The 24650-nt window shown below is 41.0% G+C and overlaps 1 protein-coding gene across 7 annotated transcripts in view; it reads right to left on the bottom strand.

The window, feature by feature from the left end:
• The window catches only part of CUX1 (cut like homeobox 1), a 281049-nt gene that overhangs the window by 99616 nt on the left and 156783 nt on the right, over positions 1-24650 (bottom strand). For all 7 annotated transcript variants that reach the window (XM_080393233.1, XM_080393234.1, XM_080393235.1 and 4 more), the window contains exon 9: positions 3005-3053. In XM_080393233.1, the coding sequence (XP_080249359.1) occupies positions 3005-3053 (49 nt within the window). The remainder of the gene's footprint in view (positions 1-3004; positions 3054-24650) is intronic.

Genomic DNA, 24650 nt, shown 5'->3' with positions numbered 1-24650 from the left:
AAAGGTAATTATTTCTGTGAGCTAGTCATTTCTTCTGGGGATGATAGTAGCATGCAAACAAGCCCAGAAAGCTCCTGCATGAAACAATCTGAGGATCCAAATGAGGAGAAAACAGTGGGAGAAGAGAGGTGATGGACTCTGAAGGCTAAGAAGCATGACTCAGTGCTTCACCCAACACGTGAGGGTTGGAGTTGCATCATCAGCTCTGTCCCCGTGGTTTTCACCACCCAGAATACAGACAACTAGATCAACGTCAACGAGTACATCCACCCTCTTGTTACTGCACAACAGGAGAGGGAAATGGCACTCCTCACCTCTTAAGTCAGAGAGGAATCCCCACATAAAGCAAGGGAAGTTCAGAAATAACCAGCTCTGGATTTAAAAAGTGCAGTAACTCAGAAAGGGATTTCCAAGAAATCAAAAAATCCAATCCTTAAAAACTTACAGCAAATATTTTTCACATTTTCAGTGGAATCATTTTGCTGTTCTGTTAAAGTTCTGCTCCAAAGCCCAGTCGTTTGGGTCAGTGTTAATCCCAGAGCAGCAAAACATCACATCAAATTCAGCAAGGCAGTCTATTCTCAAAGTAGGAGTCATGCTGAGCACTACTCTTTAAAGGTAGCCTTAATAATGGGGAATAAGTACTTACTGAAATGATAAAAGGAAATGTTAATTTAACTATTAGATACATAATTATGTTAAGTACTTGTTTCTGCAATTGTAACACTTCAACCTGATGCAAACTCACTTTCTGTCCTGTGCAACGGATTTAATTTCTTCCAATTTTTTTTCCCCAACTATGAAGAGGTAAAATGCAGGAATCGCTGCTACAAAGATTACTTATAATTTATAAAAGTGGTTCATAAAGGTAAAGCATCACATGAGACAAGGACTACAGGCATGTTTCAGCAAATCAGCTGAGCTACGCCAGCAGCTCACAGCTCCTGCACTGGTGACATTCCCTTCCCTGTCTCCTCCGAGGCCACGTGCTCCCCTGGTGTCCTTCATCTCGGCGCTGCTGCTGCTTTTCCCATGTTTTATGGAGCTGCCTCAATTTGCTAAACCCACAGAGCACAAACCTGGCCCCTTTACCCCACATTCAGCCTTTTCTGCAGTTCCCGTGCTCAATGGACTCAATGAAGGGTCCCCCAGTTGCAAAGGCTGCTGTTAGGGAGGGGACAGGGCCACAGCAGCTGGCGGGGGGAAGCAGAGGGGGGGGGAGATGGGGATAGTGGGGAAAGGGCAGACAGAATCACCTCTTCTGGCTTTACAGCAGCTCAGATGAATTGCACCCTGATGTTTACATGCACGTTCAGTTTGCTGAATTAAAACCAAACGAAGGGGTTATGCACAGAAGCAGTTATAAATTTTGACCGATTCAAAAAGAACCCCAATAAAGTAAAAAAACCTAACACATGGCAGGTTTGTTCCAGTTAGACAGGAGAACGTCTTTAGCGTTTCTGTATTAATAGATATATTCCATTTTAGTATGGCAATGAGGAAATCAGAAATACCTATTCTTTGACTACAACCGCCTTTCTACCCTGAGAAAAGAAAAAACCCACTGCGTAAATCATTGCTCCAACTTTGCAATACGTACTGCCTTTGCAGAAATCACAAAATAATTCTACCAAAACATCTTGAACACCTACGTTATTTCTAAAAACGCTACAGATTTTCAAATAATTACTAGCACCTTCATAAATATTTAATGCTGTCTACAAAAGTTCTTTGACAGAACTAAAAACCCACTGTGCAAGCCCCAATTTTCTTTCACCGACTAAACAATCAACCCATCAACTTTCAAATCTGCCTTCTGCTTCGTTAGTATTTTTCCAATTTATAAAGAACTAACGTGAAGGGCAATACACTTGCTACAATTGTCAGCTGCACCAGGGGAGTGTGGGGGCTGAGAGCTGATCTAGCAAAAGGAAAAGGACGAAACAGAGCGGCAGCTGGAGGGGGGTTAGGTGGAATCAGGATGAGTGCCCTGGTCTGGCTCATGGTGCAGCTCCACCACCACGACTGACGGCACGAGGCGTGCGGCAGGGCTGCGTGGGGGGGGGAGGAGGTGCAGCTCCTCCTCCTGGAAGCGAGCTGTGCTTAGGTAAGCTTCAACGGGATTATAAAACCATAACCGGAGAGACTTAAGATCTGTAATCTCTGATCTTACCTGACAGAGGGATTAACGAAGCTCACTGATAAGCAAACGCCTGGTTGAGGTTTCCCCTCTGTGAAGCCATTGCTCGTTGCATACCTCACCTGTGAATCCTGCACGTCCATACCCACCTCCACCACCTCAAACAGTCACTCAAAGTACAGACTGGGCCAGAAAGGCACTTTGCTTGGGGGTGTTGGGTTTGCTTTTTAAAAAACTTTTGGTTTTAAAAAGTTCCATCTGATTGTGGCACTTTCTCAGGAGTGCGTGCACTGTGAGGGAACGCCGGAGACATTTCACAGCCTACCAAATTAGCATCTGCAGGAACAAATCACAATGTCTTTGTTCTCCTGCATGGCACACTCTGATCTAACCCTTGCTAAAAATTAATACGCCAATAAAACACATCAGAAAAGGAAAGAAAAAGAAATGTGCAGAGAAGCCCACAAAAGCTGGAGCTGCAGCAGAAGGTCAGGCTGCTGGCAGTCCTGCTCCTGCTGCAGGACAGAGATCCTTCAATTTGGGTAAACCAGTTACCTGCATGCCCCAGTAGGGGCCAACGTGATGGATTTAGAAACATAAACCCACAAATAACTATAGTGGGAAAGTTAAATTTAAATTATTGGAAGGTAAATATATGGCAAGTACTAATCTACTGTGCATACAATCCTTACAGAGCATCCCTGAAGAGCTGTATTTTTCTCTAAATTTGCATATTTTCTTGCTCTACACAGTTATGACTGCTAAGTGCATATAAAAGAACTGTCATGCAATCCAAAAGAGAAGGAAAAAAAAAAATCAAAAGTCACACTTAGAATTTTATGGGGGACTCATTTAAAATCCTACCTGATTTGCTCTTTCAAGGTCTGTCATGATCATCTCGATTTCATCAGCCCTGGGAGAAGAAGAGAGCAGAAGTCCTGTTATCACATGAAAAATGCCTGCTATATGAGTTCATGCACAGCACAATTGCAACACTCACACAAACAATACCAATTTTCCATATTTTTTTTAAAGGACACAGTAAGACCAATCAGCTAATCTTCTGACTGGTAAATCCTTTTAGGTTTCAGCTTGGTGGACTGGTTTGCAAATTTCCAATTCCTTTGCCTGTTTCCTTTTTGCAATGAAATAAGTGTATCGGTATCTGAGCACATTCATCAGATCTTACCCCCCAACCTTCTGCAGAAGGGCAGTGTCATCTTTCTTACACGTAAAGGTGCTTCACAAGTGTTAATTATGGAGAAGCCAAAGACTACAGTTCTTCAGTCAACTACTTGTATACACGTAAAGAAAAGTAGCCTGTTTACTCTTCCCTGTGCCTAGAAGTTTGGTTCTAAATTTGGCTAAAAATAATAAAACATGAGCTCAAAAAGACCAAGAAATTTAATTTTACATTATGCGGAAAAGAGGTTTTTTGACACACATTTATGAAACACTTCAATTCAGACTCAGGCTCTTAACGCACCTTACAAAGCTGAATAGGAAAGTCAGAGGGTTAAAAACTATACAAACAGTCAAGGAAAAATAGATCCTTCACACACGTGTGTTAGATGGCAGTTACCAGCCCTGACCCTTTAAAGAGCCCAGCATTTCTAAGGCTTCGCTCACATAAATGGATCCAATCCTGACGCAATCTATTTTTATCGCCACGCTGAATCATGGGCAAACAGTCACACTCATGCTCTCACCTGTGAAAGGTACCAGGAAAAGGGCCTACGGATGTAAAAGCATGTTCTGCATCAATACAGTAAGACATACTACTTCTCCCCAGACATTTTGCCTGTCTTGTATCTCCGGACCATATGGAAGCAATAAACACTATCCTCATCTCCTATGAACAGCAGCAAGTCCTTTTGCAATCTGCCAACACCATAATGTCTGTTTTTTTGTTTTTAATCTGTAGCAGATCATTATCAGTAAAAACTGTGAAATTCTGGAATTCCCTTCCTTTGCCAAGGCAGAAAAGTCAGGGTTTGTTTTTCTGCTGATCCCACAGAAGATACATTTTTCTATGCAGGTGTTTGTTGGGAAAGATGGTTAATTGAAGTACATCAGGGTAGCGGCACTCTCAACACGAGATCATTATATTGAATATTGACTTACCCTTCAACAGCATTTTAGGTTTCGGGGTGCACACTTAGGGAAATGCAGTAAAAGATCATAATAAGTAAATGTGTATGTATATGAATTAATGGAAAATTATTTTTAGTTACAGCCTTTAATGTTGTCGGGGCAACATGAACTGCCTTTTGAAAAAATCTTTTGGACAATAATGGAAAACAGATTAACATGTGTTTTCTTGTGCAGGAGAAGCTAATGTGCTCTTACATTGGAAAGAAATCATGTGCATGATGTTTTGAATTAATAATAAATAATAGACATTAGTTACTGAATTGAACAATCACTCCTTGGGCAAATAAAGATTCCAAGTGTGCAGGGAGTGCCAGAAGACTAACCCGGTCAGGTTACCATAAACCTACACCACCACTTTCCATCTCTTTAGCCTCGGTAGTTGTGAAACATCTTCAGTTTTAGACTCCATCCCCCAAATCCTTGTTAACCCACTTAGGGAAATTACAGTATTTCACATAGAAAAGATGTCTCTAAGGCCATGCAAGCGGCCACATTAAGTATCTGTAACAGAGATAAGAGGGAAGGGAGCATCCTAACGCACCCCTCCCCCTCCCCGCCCCCCCGTTTCCCAGCATTTTACAAATATTTTTAGCTAGGATAGTTTAAGGATCCTCTTTAAATAAGCTTATGCATTCAGGCTGAATTTATGTGTGAATGCCTCAGGTTATATGGAGCCAGTAAATGATGTCTGGATTATGTCACATGCCTCCCAGATCAGAGCTGGGAATGTCCCGTCCCAACACGCCGGCTACAGCAGAAGTGAACCCAGTTTCCACTCGCTTCTCCGTAGGGTTTGGAGAACAATTAAATTACTGCCTTTCCTCCCAAACAGGGGGTGCCAGGTATCAGCCAAAGGTCTGAAAAACTGCAGAACCTGCCAAGAACTTGGAAGCACAAAACCCTCGGACGGGGAGAGGAAGAGCACCCTACTATGCCAAGGGAATGCTGGTTCTTTTTGAGGGGACTCTGATGCAGAAGAGATGAGCGGCAAGGGGGGCTGGACTCATCAGAGGATCCTCAGCCACCTTTAAAGGTCACGGAGGCAAGCGAAGGAGCCAAGGGTAGAGAAACAGATGAAGACAGCAGAGCGGGAGAAGGAACAGAGGGATGTCTGAAGCCAAAGGGCCAAGGGGAGGTGGGACCAAAGAGCAGTAAGGCAGAAGAGCACCCCAGGCCAGCAGAAAGGCGTGTGGCTGCCAGTAAAACGGGCTGAAACACGGGACACTGCCTGAAAAACGAGGTGGAAGGACTCAGGACAATCCTGTATTTAAAATGGACAGAAGTATTAATACCAGTATTTGTATGCCATTTCAGTGGGGTCAGGATTTAAGAGCTCTATTACAGCAGTGGTATACGCAGCCAATTACAAAAAAAAAAGCAACCGAGGATATAGAACGCCATAAAAATGACATTTCTGCCCTTCAGCGCACACAGATAATTCTGACTGAATCCAGTAGAAGTGTCAAACTGTAGCCAAGGGCAAAATTGTCCCTTTGTCCTTGTATCCAGACACACCAGCTGACTGATCCTGAACTCCCCTTTCCCTCATACATTTTTTTACCTAGCTTCTCCGCACACAATCTGTCTCCACACACCTAATAAAAGGATGCAACATCTCCAAAAAAATTCAAGCAAAACATCTCCAGCCTAGCAGTCTGCACACCAATGGAGGTTAATGCTGCAACCATAAATGTTATCTTTAAGTAAAGTAATGAATTAATTTACTGTATATTCTTTCCTAGCCCAATGTCAACAGCATTCAGAAGAATCTTCAAAAGGAATTCAGTCTTTTCATTTTAAAAGCTCAACTACCACATCAGTAGCTGGCACTCAGCAGTCTAAAATCACTTATTTGAGAAAGTCTCTAATAGCTACATTCACTGTTTGCTCAGCAGAAGTATTTATTATAAAATAAATTACAGTTCTCTCACCTTTTATTCACTCATAGAAACAACCTGCATTGATTTATTGTTTACAAAGCACCATGTCGAATTCAAACCTGCAAGGTACGAGGAAACTCTGCTTTGGCTTACCGAATTAGTCCCACACAGGTCATTTTTGATGTATTCACCATCTGCCACATTTGCTCATTTTCAGCCCTTCCTATTTCAATATTCCTTTTTATTTCAGTGGAACTACTTGACGGGCAAAATACCATCCAGCTCAAGGCTGCTGGCATCTTGTCCTGCAGGTTTTCATTGAGAATCTGGTGGGAACCTTGAAGGGAACCGTGGCCAAGTTTAGCAAATCTGTGGTTATACTGACCCCTAAATTTCTGACTGAAGTCATCCCATGTGAACTAAACTCACTTACGTAAGAGACACAAACCTGATGATTTTGCTTTCAATTTCCTTCATTCCTGAAGCCACACACAACTTGGCCTCTTGTGAGTGCCTGGATTCCCCCATCACCCCAAGAGCTGAAGGCAAGGAGAAAAAGCCCAAAGTTCTGTGTGTCTTCAGGTAGACACACAGGATGAGGGCAATTAGTAAGAAGAAGAGCTTTTGCTAAAATACACTGATATTTACAGTGGTTTACAGCAGTTTTCTACATTACAACCCAACAATATTCAGGGTTTACCAAGGCTGATACTTTCTTAACATGAAAACAGTTCATGAGAAAAAGAGTGTATAAAAGCTGTTTTCAGGAACAAGTATTATCTACCCTGTGTTTTCCATTCCACAGATAGCATAAGCAGTTATCTGATCTATTTCCTTATAATCTCTGCGTTAGAGGAAAAGTAATCATGCAAGCAAGACAGTTCTTCTTCAGTCTGTATTACAGATAGCTTGTTCTAAGTTTCAGCGCTTTCAGGCTAAGGAATTTAGGAAATCAAATTTTAAGCCCAAGCATTTGGAGCTACAGAACAAGCATCACCAAGTAAAAAGAATCTGCAGTGTTGAAATGCCATGACCATGAAATATTCTTTAATTCCTTCTCTAGCTATTGCGTTTGAAGTGAAAAACAAAACGCATTAAAAGCTATAGATTTTACAAGGTATAAGCTTTTACCAGTCATGAAAGAGCCCTCAAAGCTAACACGCCATCTATTAAAAAAAAAAAAACAAACAAACAAAAAAAAACTTAAGGAGTGTAAAAAAAAAAACAGACACAACACCAAAACCTCCCCACTTTTCAATTCAATTGCTTATGGGAAATAAAAACCACAGAAAGGCTCAATTTTCTTTTTAAGATCAAGATAACCGATTAGGTTTGAACAGCATAACAAGCAAGCAAATTCAAGAATTGGTAACATGGAAGAAGCTCAGTTCCTTTTCTAAATAAAATTAAATCAGATGAAAACCATAAACACCATGAAGCTATTCACTTGCAAGCAAGAAGAATCTGGACTTTATGATTAAAATCCAGTTGATCCAACTCCTTCATTTAGATACTAGCTTAAAGAGGCAGAAACAATTCCTTTTTTATTAACATGACAAGTGAATGGTTTGCCAAATCTTGTGGCTACAGCCCCCTAAACATTCAAACTTACTGAACCTTGAAGGAAACTGCTGTTGGATTCTTTATACATGGAAGAACTGAAAAATACAGATGACACTTTTGAAATTGCAGTCAGTGGCATGGCCAAGAAACTTCACTAGCAGGGCAAATTAATATTTTGGTTTGGCAAAAAACAAACAACATTTTTTCCCACACATTTGTTTTCTTTAAAAACATGTATAAGTTTACTGGTCGGAGCAAACGGTGTATGGAGCCACTGGGGCTTGTTAAAATGTTCTAATTACTAAAACATTTATGCAGGCAATTTTGAACTAAAAGCATACATTATCAACTAATGTGCATTTATGTTTAATTAAGGAAAAAAGAAAAATCCTACTTGTAACACAGATCTATGATCATCACAGAGCTGATTTTGGCCAAATTAGGTAAACATCTTGGCCTCTTAAAATTAGAGGCAGGATAACCTAGTACTTTGCCAGCACAAGACAAAATGTGAAGAGTTAATTTGGGACATTTGAGAGAAGAAGAAAAGAAGAAGGGGCAGAGTGTTAAAAAGAAAAAGAGGGTATGTGTGTGGGAGCGAAAAAAAAAAGCGTGGTGTATTGATTTTTTTCAAATTTCAGTAGAATTTTTATCAGGGAAGGTTTCTGGGTCTAGGAAGTAATTTCGGATCACTAAACAACGTCAAAATTGCCTGCAGCCCAATGATCACGGCATTCACTCAGGGCACAAGAGCATTCCAGCATTTGAATATTCAGTTTTATTTTTTCTTTAAGCAAAAAAGAAGGATGACAAGTTTCCTACCCAAATTCATGATTCTTTCTAAGCTCTGCTGGTAGATGCCCTCATCTAATCCATGCACCACAGTGACCACGCCAAGGTGCCCTTGGTGCTGGCTTGCTTCATTTTTAGGAAAGAATCACAGAATGACAGAAGGGTTTGGGTTGGAAGGGATGTTAAAGATCACCTAGTTCCAACCCCTGCCACGGGCAAAGATACCTTCCACCAGCCCAGTCTGCTCCCAGCCCCATCCAGCCTGGAAACTGCCAGGGATGGGGCCAAACACTTTTCTGAAGCTCTTAGAAAGTTTCCGATAGAAAGTAATATAAAAACCCCACTAATTTTTCTTGCACCTTATGAGTATCGCTGTACACATACTTAAGGCATTCTTAGAATTCATAATGATTCTAATCCAACAAACATCCACATTAGATAAATCCATGTTTATTGCTCACACAACCTCGAAAAGTCATAGGTACAAGGGTTGTACAAGGGAAGGGAAAAAAATGTTATTTCAGCATAACCAGTATAGCATGTCAGAGGGCAAGAACTCACACACTTTTTACGACTAAGTTCTCAAATCTACTTTTCAAATTGCAAGAGCTATAGGTTAATATTTTCTTTCACAGCAACCCTCTAAGGATCTTCAGATCAGATAATCCTTTTTCCAATGTCATAATAAATCCAGGCCTCTTGTAAAAGAATTTCTCTGTTCAGGGATTCATAAATCCACCAACTTTAGTAATGAATTGGGTGTTTCCTTTCCTAGGAACTCAATTGAAGAAAAAATCCTCTCTCTGCTAAGCAGTGAAACAGTGAAGGCTTTAAATTGAGAGATCAAAGAAATGCTGGTTTCAGGTGCTCCAGCGATTACACTATACGTCATCTGGATTAATCTGAGGAATGGGTAAATGTCCACTGTACATTGTCCAGACCCCTCTCTGCAGTTACCCTATACTAAATCAAGTTCCTCCCCTAGCAAAAAAGGAGAGAAAGACTCAATGCTAACTTCTTCAGGGTTTTTTTTGGTTTTATTAGAATGAATTTTGCTCCCATTGCTCACCTTGTACCCAGGCAGTGCACTGCACACAGATTCAAGCTGAAAAAATAAACTAAATCTTGTGCAAAGATTTCTCATTAAGCACATCAGGTTAGTATTGTAAGTACCAGGATCAAGCAGTCGCAGCAGCTGCAGGTATGATCTTCAAATAAACTAGGTTCTAGTGCTTGAAAGATGTCAAGTGATCATCAAATATTGAAAAAGGTTAAAGAAACTGCTTGTAAAGCCCGGGATATTGAGCAATACCAGCCCGGGATATTGAGCAATACCTGGACAACACAAGACAAGAATCATCTTGATCATTAGAAGGAAAAGACTCTATAGAACAAAACATTTTTCAGTCTGTAGAAACACTGCTTTCCAAGAAAACATGCACAGCACTCTTGTTTTCTCTTTCATGACTGAAGTCAGAATTTCAAGGATAAGAAAATCATGTTTGCAATTAGAAAGTGTTAAACACAATAGAAATCAGCTTTATTCCAGTGATACACTAGGGAGCAGAGTTTCTGAAGATCAGCAGTGTTTTCTTAATCATTTCTACAGAGAGAAATTTATATGAGTGACACTAATTGATATGATCAATAAAATATAAAGAGAAAAAATAAGAATTATATATAACAGACAACATCAACTCAGAGAACCCCAGAGCTGTAATTCCCATAGTGTTACACACACATGACCTTGGCACACTTTGCAAACCAAAGAAGAATGCTTAACATATGCAGCTGGAATGAAGAAAAGGCGTATTGATTATATCAAAAAGTAGCCCGACACATGACTAGATGGTACAGCTTTTTTATTTGGTAACAATACTATTTCCTTACGTGGCGCATATTGACATGTATTGTACCACGGCCAATATGAACCTTAGCTCCCCATACTGCTCAATCCTCCATCCAAACACTCTCGCCTAACTTGCACTGTTCTGCTCTCCACAGGAACAGGTCGCTTGTGAACTACGTGTCCAGCCACATGCTGTTCGTTACAGGAGGAAAAAGAAATGCAATAAACCCTTTTTCTCCTAGTCTCATGAGCAAACGTCTCCTCCTTCACAATATATTTTTGCTTTACCCTGCAAAACCTTACGACGAGTGTCAAAACCAGTAATTAGAAGTGCCCTGATTTGGATCATTCTGGGTTTCCTCCTACTTCAGACCACTGGTGACAACCCTTTGGGCCGCAGAGAAGTTCAAAGGCTGTTGAAACATGAGATAGTTTTTACAGCAGAAATTTGCAGAAACAATTAACCTTGTTTCCATGGACCGAAAAATCAGTTTCCACTAACTTCTGAGGGAGCTGGGGAGAAGTCTGCAACCTCACAAGCTGTGGGCTCCTGCTCCTGCAGGTTGTAGTACTGGCAGGCGAAGAGAGGAGTCCCTGCAATTCAGTTCTGTCGTTATTTTGACCTGCCTTTAGAGACTATGGAGAAAAGGAGAAAGAACTTTCTGACGTTTAATTTTTCATGTATTTATGCCTGACTCCCATCTGCATTTATGCCCTGAGACTGAGACACCGCACCGGTATCAGTACAAACCCACCAGATTTGCAGGATCAAGTCCTCAGGGGGAGGAACACAATCTCCACGTTCAGGTTATGCTGAATATACATGCTCAGAGGAGCTGATTTAGACAAACAAACATTTCCAGCTGCCTTCCCGGCCACTGCCAACCTGCACCACGCTATGCTCTGGGCAGCAGGAGTCACTGCCTAATCCAATACTACACCTCTGAGGATTTTCTAACAATGCAAGATGACACAGATGCAGTGAACTCTCTGTTTCCTAGTGCCTCCTGTTACAAATTGAAAGAGCCTGCTGCAATTCCTCTCTCCCGACTTCAGTTGATTCAATCACGTACCAGAATTTAAACACAGACACCCTTCCCTCTCCCTCACTTGCACACAAAGCGTATCAAAAGCATGGAATTACTCCTGACTTGGCCTTGAGCAGCCAACATGATGTCAATTTTACATGTTTTATAAAGCAACAGCATGTAGAAAGCAACTCAAATGCAGGTCATATCAAGCATGTGACCCACAGAGCAATCAAAGACTGCCTGAAACTGTCATTCAAGGTTCAATCATCTTCTTGCAGGAAAAATGAAACATCTGTGGCCCAGAGAATTAAGTTATGTATTGCATAATTCATCTGGTGTCTGCCACAGCAGCCATTTTAATGCTCTAGTGATAAACATGTTTGATTATTTTTGTTTTGTTTCCTCTCGCCTCCATGGTATTTCCATTTATCTACCCATACTACGGCACATAATGGAGATAACAAATATACAAAGCAGTGTTAGAGTCGGCTGATAAGACGTGGGAAATCAGCAGTCTTATTAATCACATTAAGGCGGAATCATTATTAAACTTTATGTTCCCTGTAATTGTACTCATTTTGGATCTTCTGGGTACATGCTGTAGTTAGATTTGATGATGAAATGGTTCTTTCCCAAGGATCCAAACATGAGCTTTGGAGGTTTCTCTAACTGAAAGCTGCTCTCCTCATCTACAAAGCAAGTTTCTCACTGTTTCCTAGGTTTTCCATGCCCTCATTTCTTTTCGACCCTCTCTGTTCACTTATTCTATGGGTTTGTGGTCCACACTGTGAGTAACCCTAATCTAAAGCATCCTTTGCAAGTCATTTTGGGAAGTGATAGTTTTATTAATGGTGGCTTAGTTCAATTTACTCCCAAATTTGTCAGCCGTAACACTTTCTCACCTGCCATGAGCTTCACTGACTTTTGGAACATGTCCTTGCAGAGCAGGTGGGAATTTTAAAGCTCTGGGTCCGTGCCCTGCTGTCTGGGTGTTTAATCCTGTCCCAGGAGTTGACCATTTCTGCAGTCTGCTCACAGAGCTTTAGACATCAGTTAATTTGATACACGACTAAACAGAGCGGCTATCATTTGTGCAAAACTGAATAGACTTGGGTCGATATTGGCTTATTCCAAAAAGAAAACAAGCAACAGCCTCCAAAGTGGTGGAGTCAGGCACATTCTTACTCATTTTCATGACGTGGAGTCCATAGGATTCCCACCGTGAGCAAAACCCTCACTGTAAAGCAACAAGTGAGCACTATTACAGGACCTGATCTGGTAGGACCACAGTTTTACCCGCTACCCTGAAAGCTGTTTCCTGTGATGCTCTACATGGAGGTGAGTCAGTGGATAAAATAACACGCTCTCCCGTAAGCCCAAATACAAATAAAGCACCTTTTCCTGTTGCTTGTTCCTGTAACGTTGTTTAGACAGTATCTGTTGTAATAATATCAGCTGTCCCATCTGTCCTTTGTAGCTGCCCCCCATTGCTACTTCCTCCTGCAATATTTCTAGGTCACTCCCTCATCCCCTAAATGTCATCTCCTCGCCTCCCAGCCCGCAAAAAAATACAGATGAGGGATGCTTTCCAGCTACACATACATGGCTGAGCAGCCGGCAAGTGAAAAGGCAACTCCTGCTCTCCCAACCTGCAGCCCTCCACTCAAACGGGATTATCTGTCTTTCCTACCCATTCCCAATTCCTACAGATGCACCAGAGCTCCCCGTGCTGGGGACTTCTAATGCTCTTTAATTACCATTGAAGTCAATCACCAGCTTCCAAGTTAATTTAGGAGGGGAACTGCAAAGTGATCACCAAGCAGGCTGGCAGTGAAACAGACCCCAAGGTCAGGGAAGCTGCATCGCCTTGGGAAGCCGGGATAAAAGCTCTGGTCAGGCAGCACCACCGCTCCCCACGTGTGCACGGACACAGGGCAGGCTCTTCTGCTCCCACTCCACCAGCACAACCTGCCATTTTTATTTTACCTGACAAAAAAAATGTGTATCAAAGAATAAAATAAGAACTTCCTTAAAGACCAAGTCTTCACGGATTAACTTTGCTGCTCTACAACTTGCATAGGCCATTTTATAATTGTTTCTCCAAATAAATAATAATAATAGATAGTTTGGCATTTTGGAAATACAGCACCTGCAATAATTTACTTATTTTTACTGATGGAGTTAAAATAGATAATTTATCCCAAATTAGAAACCTTAATTGCAGGCATCTTAGGTGTCATTCTTTTTTATCGGAACGGCAATACTTTAAACTGTGAAAATCAGCAGGAAGAGCTTGTGCTTTGATTAAAGATCCTCTAAATATACACACAAGTGTTTTAAACTTACTCAATAATGTCAATGGAGTTACAATGTGTAAAACTGGTACAAGTATCTTGGCAGGGTCATGGGGTTTTCTTCTGGGTTTTTTGGGTGGGTTTTTTTTTGGTTTTGTTTGGTTTGTTTTTTTTAGAATTGCTGTGTCACACAAAGAATTACGTTAGGTTTTGAGTAGTTACAACCCTGAAATGAACCTCTTCCCTCATTTTCTACATCAATGCTAAAATCACATATTTCTGTATGTTTTGTTTTCTTTAAAACAAAAATAGCCTCAAAAATTGGACACTGCTCGCAATTTTTACTATAGCAACATACATATTCCAGGCTGATTCTTAGGAGTTTCTTTCCAGAGACACTCAGCCACCTCTTCTCCTTAAATACAGAAACAGCTGAGGAGCTTAGTAATTTGAAAAATCAAAGGATCTATTAATTTCACCCCTTACTTATTCTGTATCTGTTTCCATCACTGTAAGTACCTGTAAAATGCTTTTCTCTGACTTACCTCCGTCTATTCAGTGAAACAGATTTGAGTCAGCTTGAAAATAAAGTAGTACAGTAAGCAATTTTATGTACAGGTGTCACTCCACAGGCATGCATCAAGGGAAAATTACTGTTTACCACCACAGCAATGACAGACCATCAGCTCCTACCTCGTGGAGAACAGTAATTTTCCAGTGCCCTGAACATGTGTTAGGGTAAATATAACAGACCAAAGAAGAGAAATTCATACCTGTTTCAATCTTAGCTGAAAAGCTCAAGTTCTCTAAATTACCTGTCCCCTCTACCCAGCCTGATTTTCGTAACTGGTACTACGGAGTATAAGGCAACAGCCTACATGGCTTTTTGAAGGATTTACTGGTATGAAACAAGATAAATACACCCACTAGGCCAATGATCTCCAATTAACTATTTCTTAGCAAGCTGCTTACATATCCCTCCAAGCATATTTACTAACAGGCACCCAAGTGTGAGAACATCCTACTTCCCTACACTGATAAATGCACCTGTAGCATCTGGTCAGTAGTTTACAATGGACAGCAACAAGGCATTAGTTAGTGACAGAATCTGGATATCAACGCAACTTATGTTTACTGTTTGCCTTTATCTGTGTTAAGGATGCGCACTGTGCAAAAGAAAAGCTAACTGTTGATTCTGCAGTAACACAGTGTTCGAGTGGGAGATGTACTGGGGGAATGCTTTAGATGCTTTTGGCTTTAGAAGTGAATGTAGGTGATGTGCCTATTCTCTGCTAGCTACTCAAGCGAGCATTTCCTTCCGGCTATTGAAGAAAACAGCATTGCATGGTCTCTGATAAAAGCAACTTATGTCCTCCTATCCAATAAATGGACTGAAAATAACAAAAAGCATGATGGGAGACATGTTTACTGTACATTTTGAGTATGTTTTACCTTCCCCATGAGCTGTGCCGAAGGTTAATAACCAGGATGATTGCTGTCTTTATAATAATGTATCCAATTACCAATAAGGTTTTCTTTTTTCCCCAATTTGTTCCAGCTTTGCTCTGAACGGAAACACTACTCTGTCAAACTGCAATCATGTCACCATTTTACAGTTTCAGTTCATAGCTATCAATAGCACTAATCTTGCTGACCTGAGTGACAAAGCTGCAAAAAAAAAACAGGCAGAAAGAAACAAAAGGAGGGAAAGGGAGAACACAGAATAGGAAAAAACAAACTGGAGGAAGCAGAAAAGGCAGGTATTGCCTAGCTCTGCACAACATGCACCAGTTCATTATTACTTAATGGAGACCAACGCCCGAGATACAGAACGATCTCCCGGACCTCAGATGAAAGAGTTGCCTTCCTCTCTTTCCCTTCCCTCCTCCAGTTTTGCTCTCACTCCAGTGGGGCATCCTAAAAAGCAGACTCACTCTCCTGTTGCCCCCAGGACTTTTCCTTGGTCGAGGAGCTGGATGGAGTTGGCACCAATTAGATGCTGTGCTGGTGTGAATCAGCGCAGCTTCACTCAAGTTGCCTGCGCCACGCAGAGTATGCAGCATATTTTATTTTTACATCTTTGCTGAATATATAAAGCTGTTCAATTCTTTTCTAACTTAAGCCTCTAGTTGTACCGGATTATGAGAGATGCTCACTAATATGACTGACATATTGCCTGTTTACACAGAATCTAAACTAGATATATATATTAAGACAGCAAAATTACTTTAAATAATCCTTCATAGCAAAACCCAACAACACTAGGTACTATCGCAGGCCCTTGGAGGACAACAGTGCAGTATTTTCTAATTTAACCTTTTCCAATTTTATTCACTTAAACACTTTCCAAATTCTCTATTTCCCTTTCAACAGTTGTTTAGCCTTTAAAATACTGCTGAAGTAAAACAGCTTCAGGCTTGACTAATACTGTAGGCTCTGGTATGGAACTATTTGATTATTCTGTTTCAACAGTTAATAGAACAGGTTTAGTATTTCTACAGACGGGGAGTTCGAACTGGAAATAATAGTTTTCTGTGCTGACGACAACTCCTCAGCATTTCTGCTATACCCAAAAGATACGCTGATGTCAGAAGCCTCTTCAGTGGATGAAAACCATCCTTCCTAAATGTATCAAACAGCTGTAGCCGAAAAAGGAGGTAAGGTAATGCCGATCTACCTTTTGGATTTGCCTTTTTTTAAAATGCAATCTATTATCCAATGGGTCTTCCAACTATAAAACCATCATTTGCTTAGTGGGCAAGTTCACAGTCTTTAAGACCCTCAATGACCAAATGCCTTTCCTGGTTGTCCTCCGACCTTGGGAGCTATAAAGGTAAGCCTATAACCATTCCAAGTGTCACACCTACACCTCGCTCCCCTCTCCCTCCTGCTGCAGCACCCACATTTCTCCAGGTGTTACATCCTCTGCCTGGCTCTGTGGCCTCACCTATGAGACCTGATGAGCTGAGCTGATCCGTGAGCTGCTGAGCTGGACATGCTGGTGGGGTGCAGACCTACACACTGGACACCCCGGGAAGACACCCCGTTTGCAAAGATGCAGCTTTTCTGTCCTCAATTTATTGGGCTCAGTTGGGTACTTATCTGGAGCATGAACTTGTACACCTGCACAGCGGCAGAGCCGGGGAATTTCCCCTTCTTTTCCCCCAAGTGGACAGTTTGCACCATCAGTTCCTGCGCTGTATGTGTAACAGTTTTAAACTTTCCAAATAAAGCCTATCCAGTCTTCTGCTATTTTCTCTAGGCTTAGCTCCTTTTATGGCATTAAGTAGTAAACCAGTAATTCAGGGAACCTTACTTTGCTCCTGAAGTGTTATACAAACAGAGAGGATGGGGCCAGACTTGCTGGCCCCTCGAGCTGCAAAGCTCTGCCTCCTTCCCCCACTGCCTTGCCTTCCCTTGCAGGTTGTTGTAGCTGCATCATCTTCCCAAGTCACGGGCTGAAGCATGTAACAAAAGTTTATTTGATGTTATAACAGAAATAAGACCACCCTGCTGCCTCATACACAAAAAAGGTGCAGGAGGGGAGGGATTATATGGGCAGGATGCATGAATACGTTGTACAGCTCAAGAATTTAATCCAGGGACTTCTTTTTTCTTGTATTTTTTTCCCAGAAATGCTCAATAATGAAGCCTTCCACCAGCCCTGGCCACGTAGCTTATTTTAGGGTATTCGGTACACCTAACCTTACTACAGTACCAATGCTATGTAGGTAGAAGATACAAGGGAACAGGAATTAGCTAGGAAAAAAAAAAAAAAAGGAGTGCGTGTGTGGGAATGTTAAATAAAAAACGTTTAGCTAATACGAGACAGTACAGTCACCGAAAAACAGTAACAGAAAGTGTTAAGAAAAGGAACAAGGCTCATCTACCACACATTACAGAGAAAGACTGTTAAATATGGACCTGGTGAGAACCAGCGTACGCCTGGCATGTCGCACCGCTGCCAGCTAAGTGCCTGGCTCCACTCTGCGCGAACACGGCGCCACAGCATCACTGATGATGGGGTGGTGACAAAAATCAATCCAACAGGCAGCAAGACAAATATAAGTCATCTGTATCACAGCTAAAATATGTTTTTGATCAATAACAGAAAATTAACTTGTACTCCTTTGCCAAGAAAATAGATTATTTAATCAGAGTACAGACAGATAGAGATGTTACATAATCAACAATAGCTCACTCTGCTATATTTAGTGGCCAGTCTTTCAGCGAAGAGGGCAAAAGTACACCCATTATCAGTTACAAGCCCTGTACTGAAATGGTTTTCTGATGAGTTAAGCTGGTCCGACATACCTAACATCAAGATATTGTATATATAAAACTACAGCAACAACTATGACAGTATGAAGGCAATGAATAGGGAAAAGACAAGAAAGGCATTTTCTCCTATGGGCAGTTACTCAACAGAGTTAAGAGGATCAAGTACCAGCTAAAAATTATACACCAGGGGATCTACAATGGTGATTTCTAACGCTTCTAACTTTCAGGCTACCTGGAGTTTTCCATCAAAGGATGAAACATTAGTACAGCACATTTACAGTTTATGACTGGCTGCCTTTCACAGTTATTTCTGTGATCTCTTAGCAATAACCAGTGGAATTGCAGGAATTTGCAGAACACACAAAATCACTGATCTAGACCATCAACACAGAGCTCACTTAATACTACTGCAGCTTGACCAGCCACACTGTCTGTAGCCAAGAGCCTTTCACCAGTTCTGAGATCCACAGTATCTTAATTAGAAGCTCAAAGAAATGTCTGTCCACGGATAGTCCCCCAGATGTGAACACCACGACCATCAACGTGATCATCTTTCCTTCCCTCCAGCTTCCCCACCAAACAATAAACACTAGGGAAAAAAGTGCAATGAACGCTGAAGTCAAGCATCTCTCTATCTTTTATGGTTTCAGATATGGAAGAATTCAAGTAAGGCATCAACCTCCTGTTCCTAACTGGAACATACATGAAAACCTTGTTTAGTAGAATAGCCATGATTAATACTGCTACCTACCATTTCTTATATTGTTTTCAGTATCAAAACCAACAAGCAACTGTATCAACTGGTATTTGTGTCAGGTTTATAGAGCTGCTTCATGCAACATGGATGTCCAGCCACAGCAGCTCTCCGAGATACTGATGCAAAGTCCTGGCAGACGATGATTTTGCAGGGCCATGCCTTTACAGTCTATTTTTTCCCTGGGATGCCCATTTTAGACATTCAAGAAGAAAAAGAACCACTTCACGCTGACAAAAAATTCTTAGCAATCACAGTATTTTAGAAAGATAAGAAAACAAACAGTATAAACAGAAATGAAAGACCGCTGCTTCAGTGTAACAGATACCTTAAAGATCCCTCAAATGTTTAGAAAAGCTAGAGAGGAAAGAAAGCACTATGACCATTAAAAATAATAATAATAAAAGATAATTATAGCTGGCTCCAAATGTTAACAATTTAATAGTTACGGGATCTAAGTACTGTAAATGACTAATGCATGCAGCAAATGTATTTGCAACAGCGCACAAAACAAAGCCCTTAAAAGTAGATAGCTCTGGGAAAAAAAAGGATAAACTGTTTTATAACGTAAGCTCTGAAGCAAATGACATTGAGGAAGTCTGTTTATTATTGTCCCTTTGTGACTGGCAACAAGAACATCTCCTTGATTTGCCAGATGATGAAAGCCCAATAACGCACAATTTGGGAGCTCCAGATACCTGCATGATTAGAACAACAATGTTGTATCTTTAAAATTCTTGAAAGAATGAGACACTATGGGTGAATTTTTTCAATGTGCACAAAAAGTCACAATGTATTTTAAGGCAGTCATCCATATGTAAAGCCAAGGAAAAGCTGCTCATAAATTTAAGCGACTACAAACTGGAATAACTAACAAAACTGCTGATTATTTACTACGTGCCACTTTGTGTGCATATTTTTTGCCAGCAATATTCAAAAATGCAGCTTTAATCCCCACCCTCTTACTGTGACTACAGTTCTTTTAATAAACTATCAGCATTTCCTCCATGTAATTAATGAAAGAAATCAATCCATTCACCCGTGTCTTGTAAACAAATACTAATTTCTTGTTTATTTTACTCAACTGAAAGAAGCTTATGTACACTTAGCTGAGTAGCCACCAGTTACAGGTTCAAGTTGCTTGTTATAAAAGGACTTTTCTGCCTCAATCTGTGCATGATATGGCAAAGACCAGAGTGCAAGAGGGTGGGCCCCGCCGGCAGGACAGCTCGGCGTCCACGAGTGAGCGAGAACATGGAAACATTTCCTTCTCCAAACATGCCCACATGGAGACCATCACTTATCTTCCTAAACAAACAGCAGCCCAGGTCACTCCTTCCTGCCTCCGGGTAGGCACTTCCCACTGCTACGGGTTAATGAACAATGTCCTTAAGGCTCGGTGGCAGGGGCTGTGGACATCAATTTATCAAGCAGGGAACGAAAGGAGAAGTCACAGACAGCAGTAGCCTTCTGGCCCTCATTTCCTTCGTGGATGATCTGCTGTTGAGCTAAAACAGCAGCTCTGCTAGCTAAAACTTACAGTGGATTTTCTATTATCAAAGCCAGAAATTCTGTTGAGTAATGCTTTCATTCAATTTGCTCAAGATGTTCTCTGTTGATGAATGTATCTGATTTCATGTAAATGTGATTAAATAAATCAGACAATGCTAGGCTGTGTCAGTCTCAAGAGGTTCTAGTTCACAATGTGAAATACTTGCCCCAATAAGCACAACTTGAACTAAACCTTGTGTATCCTGGGTTATTACCTTCTTAAAAACCCCTCTGGTTGCCTCCTTATTTTTGTTAACAAGGGTGTAACATCAGAATTACAGATTTTGCATAAACTGCCACTGACTCAAAGACTTCCATAGTATATGAGGACTGACGAGGAAGGGATGGGAAATGAAAAGGAGAAATAAAGATGGAAAAATTCCTGCAAAGTATTTTGACTTATTAGGAGCTCACAGCTCTTGGCACACAAAGGGATCAGGTAACAGGAAAACATGTCCTGTGTCTGACATTTTCAGACAGCAGGAATCAAAAAGAACAACTCTGAAATCCAGGCTGTTTCTAAGTTGTCTACACTTGACGTTACAGGTCTGATCTTAAGAAGTCTAAGTGTTAAATCTTCATCTGCTGTGCAGAAGTTCACATGACGCCATTCTCTGTGAGAAAGAAAGGAGCATCAGCCAAAGAATACAGTGATCCCACGCCACATATTCCTTGTAAAATTAAAAGGACTTTTTAAAAGGATACAAGTTGAAAAGCAGCATGATTAAGAAAAGGAACTGTGTCTGCAAGTAGCGATGCCACCTTCCTCATTCCCCACCAAACTCTCACTCTGGAACTAGTAAAATGACTCCTGAAGATGCCAAGGTTATCATTGCCAGCACAACTATCCAACAAAAAAATTGTTTCTAGCTTCCAGGCACTAAGGGCATGATATATACACAAAGGACATGACTGTTTTTCCTGACAACCACTTACTCTCTATGAAATTCATTTCAGACAGACCACCAAGACCCCTGCTCCTCGTACAACAGATGATCAGCTGCTTTGTTGCCACGTTAGGTGAGCTTTCTGACAGGAGGCACAAATTTTATCATACCCTTTATCAACAGGCTCCCAGTCCTCTACTCCTACAGCCCTTTGGTAAAGGGGTGAAGGATCTCCCTGCCTAGGCATTTCTGGGATGAAACACATCTGGAACCGCAGGCCAGGGATGGAGCTCTTCCTTTCCCAGGAACAACTGCTGCCACCAAGGCAATGCTCAGTTTGTACTTAACTAATAGATTAAGGTTCATCCAGACCCTGAAAGGGGCTTCGTTGCAAACAAATTTTGCATATGAGATGGCAAACAATGCACTGGCTAAATGCTGAAACAGAGAAGCTCTTGGTATCTTCAGCAAGTTAGTGACAAAACTGAACAACTGGGCTTTAAGTAGAACATTATTTTCTCTGATATCGTACACGGAAGTTGCTGTTTAATTAAAACTAAGCTGCTTAAGCCATTAAACTGGCAAATGACTATACCAAACGATTTGTCAGTTGTTAGCATTCAAATAGCAGGAGTTGTTTGTTGTCACACTCAGATGGCAAGTTGCAATGCTAATGCACATTTCCCTACTGGCTCCACAAAACTAAACCAACCCTGGACTGTGAAGTTATTAAAAGTCCTTCTGTCTATTACTGAGGAATACTTTCTTACCATGATCTTCAAAGGCACTGACATCACACACTGCTGCAATTTAATTATTTCAACTTGTGCCCTAGAAATTTAAGCCACTCCAGTCATTTACTTGCATTTTTAAAAACAGAAATTATATTAATTCTGGCTTCAAGTCCCAAGTTTAAGCAAGTCCAGGTAACAGCCTCCTGATTCAAATCCTGCATATCTCAACGTCAAAATCTGTCATTAAAAAGCATCAACTTGCTACAGCAGCTACTTTATTCTGACCACATGCGATTAAAAAATAAATAAATAAATAAATAAAATAAATCAATGTTTTGTCTTGGGTCAGTAACAGGAAAAGATCATTCCAGCCATGCAGGCAAACTTCAAAGCCACAGAAGGTAAGCATCACTGGAAGTGCCTAAGCTGAGGTATTCTAGAAGACCCCCTGTTTGCTTATCACTAGGATTCGGCTCAAGACAGGATGCATCAGGCAGAGGCGTCTCTGGAATTCAGGTTGGGAGACTGCGCCTCTTGCTCCTCTGCAGCCTTCGCTGCCTCCCCCCAAATGGGAAGGAACTTGAAACAGTTAAACGGATTGACTTTGTTGTTTTTACTTCCTATGAGTCATGCTCCTCAACTCTACCACTATGCATATAAAAATCTGCTACAACTCATTAAATAAATATTTCCACTTTGGCTCAGTAAAAGCAGAGGACTCCCACATTAAAGCACCCCACAGGTAAAACAATGAAAAATGCTGTCATGATTAAAGCTGCCCGCTCCAGTGAGTCGTAATGCCCATGCTATGGGGCAGTCGGTGGTAATACAGCATTATTATTATGACAGATGCCGTATGCATCTTTTTTGCTTTGGTGTGGTCTCCAGGAAAGAAGAATATTTCCATTCATCACAGAATGACCTAATGGATGGCACTGTTCAAATGAATGGTCAGCAAATGCACTTTATGTGCTTCTATTTATGTACATTTATTTTTACAGGCTACAATGCAAGCATCAGAACAGCACTTCCACTTTTCTATCCAAGGACTGAAAGACTATCCACATTAATAAAGTCTTGCCTTACCCCGTGTGCCCTTTTTACATATGGCAAAACTGAGTCACCAGCCTTGTTTTAGGTAGCGTGCTTGACACAACAAAAATAAGATGTAGAGCTAATTACCAGTACAGTACATGAAAACAGGAGTGCCCTTTCCATAAAGACAAAGTTCCCTTTCCATAAGACAAAGTCTTAAACTGAATTTTCTACCAAAATACAGGGCTTTTTTTGAGAAGTAAAGTTAACAGATGCCTAGAACTACCCAATGAAACGTCAGAATCTATCTGCATTTAGTAACAAGCCCTGGAAACCTTCATTTCATGAGTCAGTAATAACAGTGGAGGAAGTAAAGACAATCCTGGGTCTATAATCAATAAGACAAACTGCTTAAAAGACCTCATCCGAAACAAATGTGTAAATGTCTCACCAAAGCAGAGACGCTGATTTATGATTAAAAAGTGTAAAATGTACTTCCACGGTATCAGTTAAGAACAACGTGCGTGCCTCACTCGCAAGGGCTCAAGGCGAGTGATTTAACATCACCGGACTACAAACTCCTCACTAAGTCTTTCTCCCAAATGCCATTAACACCTCTGCTGTTCTGTGTCTCGTCTAATTCTCTCTGGCTTACACCAGTCCTAGTTACAATTTAAATACATCAGCCTCCTTTTCCATTATCAAAGTTTAACTTACAAATGCTGCATTTTTCCTGCGACAAAATCCTACCAAGATCCCCGGCAAGGCCAGCCCTGGCTGTGACATGCTCTACTACCAAAAACAACCAGCTACGAAAAACCCAAAGACTACACAGACAGACTTTAAAGGATTTTGAGAGCAACATTCCTCCAGATAATACATTAGGACTGGTATTGTTTAATAAGTAAAGGGATGATTTAGAAAAGCCGATGAACGGCCCAGTGGCACTAACTGCAGTAAAGAAGAATTATTATTACCAAGACTGCAGAAGAGTAAAAAGTCCAGACACTAAAACAAGCCAGGTGAATAGGCAGCTTTACGACAGATGACAAACATGTGCTAAAGCCCTGAAGAGTAATAATTTGGACTAGTTACCTACACTGTGGGCCCTACGCTTCTCACTAGGTAAATAAGACGATGAACTAATAAGAACATCCACATCTAGTTAAGAGCCTATTCCAAACCCAGCAAAATCCCCTCAGATAAACTATCGCGATTCACAGCATAAACAACTAACAGATACAATCGGAAAGAACATGCCTATGGCAAATTAATCTACAATGATGCATTACAGAGCTAATTTAATTTTTCCCCTGTTTGGACAGCCAGGCTACCAGCATGGGTCATTATCAGAGATCAGACAGTGGACAAGATGGTGTCGCTGTATCCAGTGCAGAATGACTGCATCATTGTTGAGACCAGGAAAAGTAAACAGCCTTAAAAATTCGCATTAATAGCAAAAAAAGGGAAATATATCCCAGATAATTCTGGGAGTCAAATTCCAAGTTATTCTGATACTCTTCCAGTGCAGGAGTATCTAGAATCTTTCCTCCCACGTCTGTATTAATCTACAGGGAAATTAACTGCTACACAGTCGGTGATGTAGGGGTTAATTCTGACTGCTGTCGAATGCCCCAAGTCTGTGCTCTGTTCATCAGAGCATTAAATCTGAAAGCTCAAGAGAGTAGTGCAGCCGTGCTGCAAG

This window comes from Falco punctatus, assembly GCF_963210335.1.
Source record: "Falco punctatus genome assembly, chromosome: 1".
NCBI lineage: Eukaryota > Metazoa > Chordata > Aves > Falconiformes > Falconidae > Falco > Falco punctatus.
Note: the sequence above shows the minus strand (reverse complement) of the source record. Positions and strands in the feature narration are given on the sequence as shown.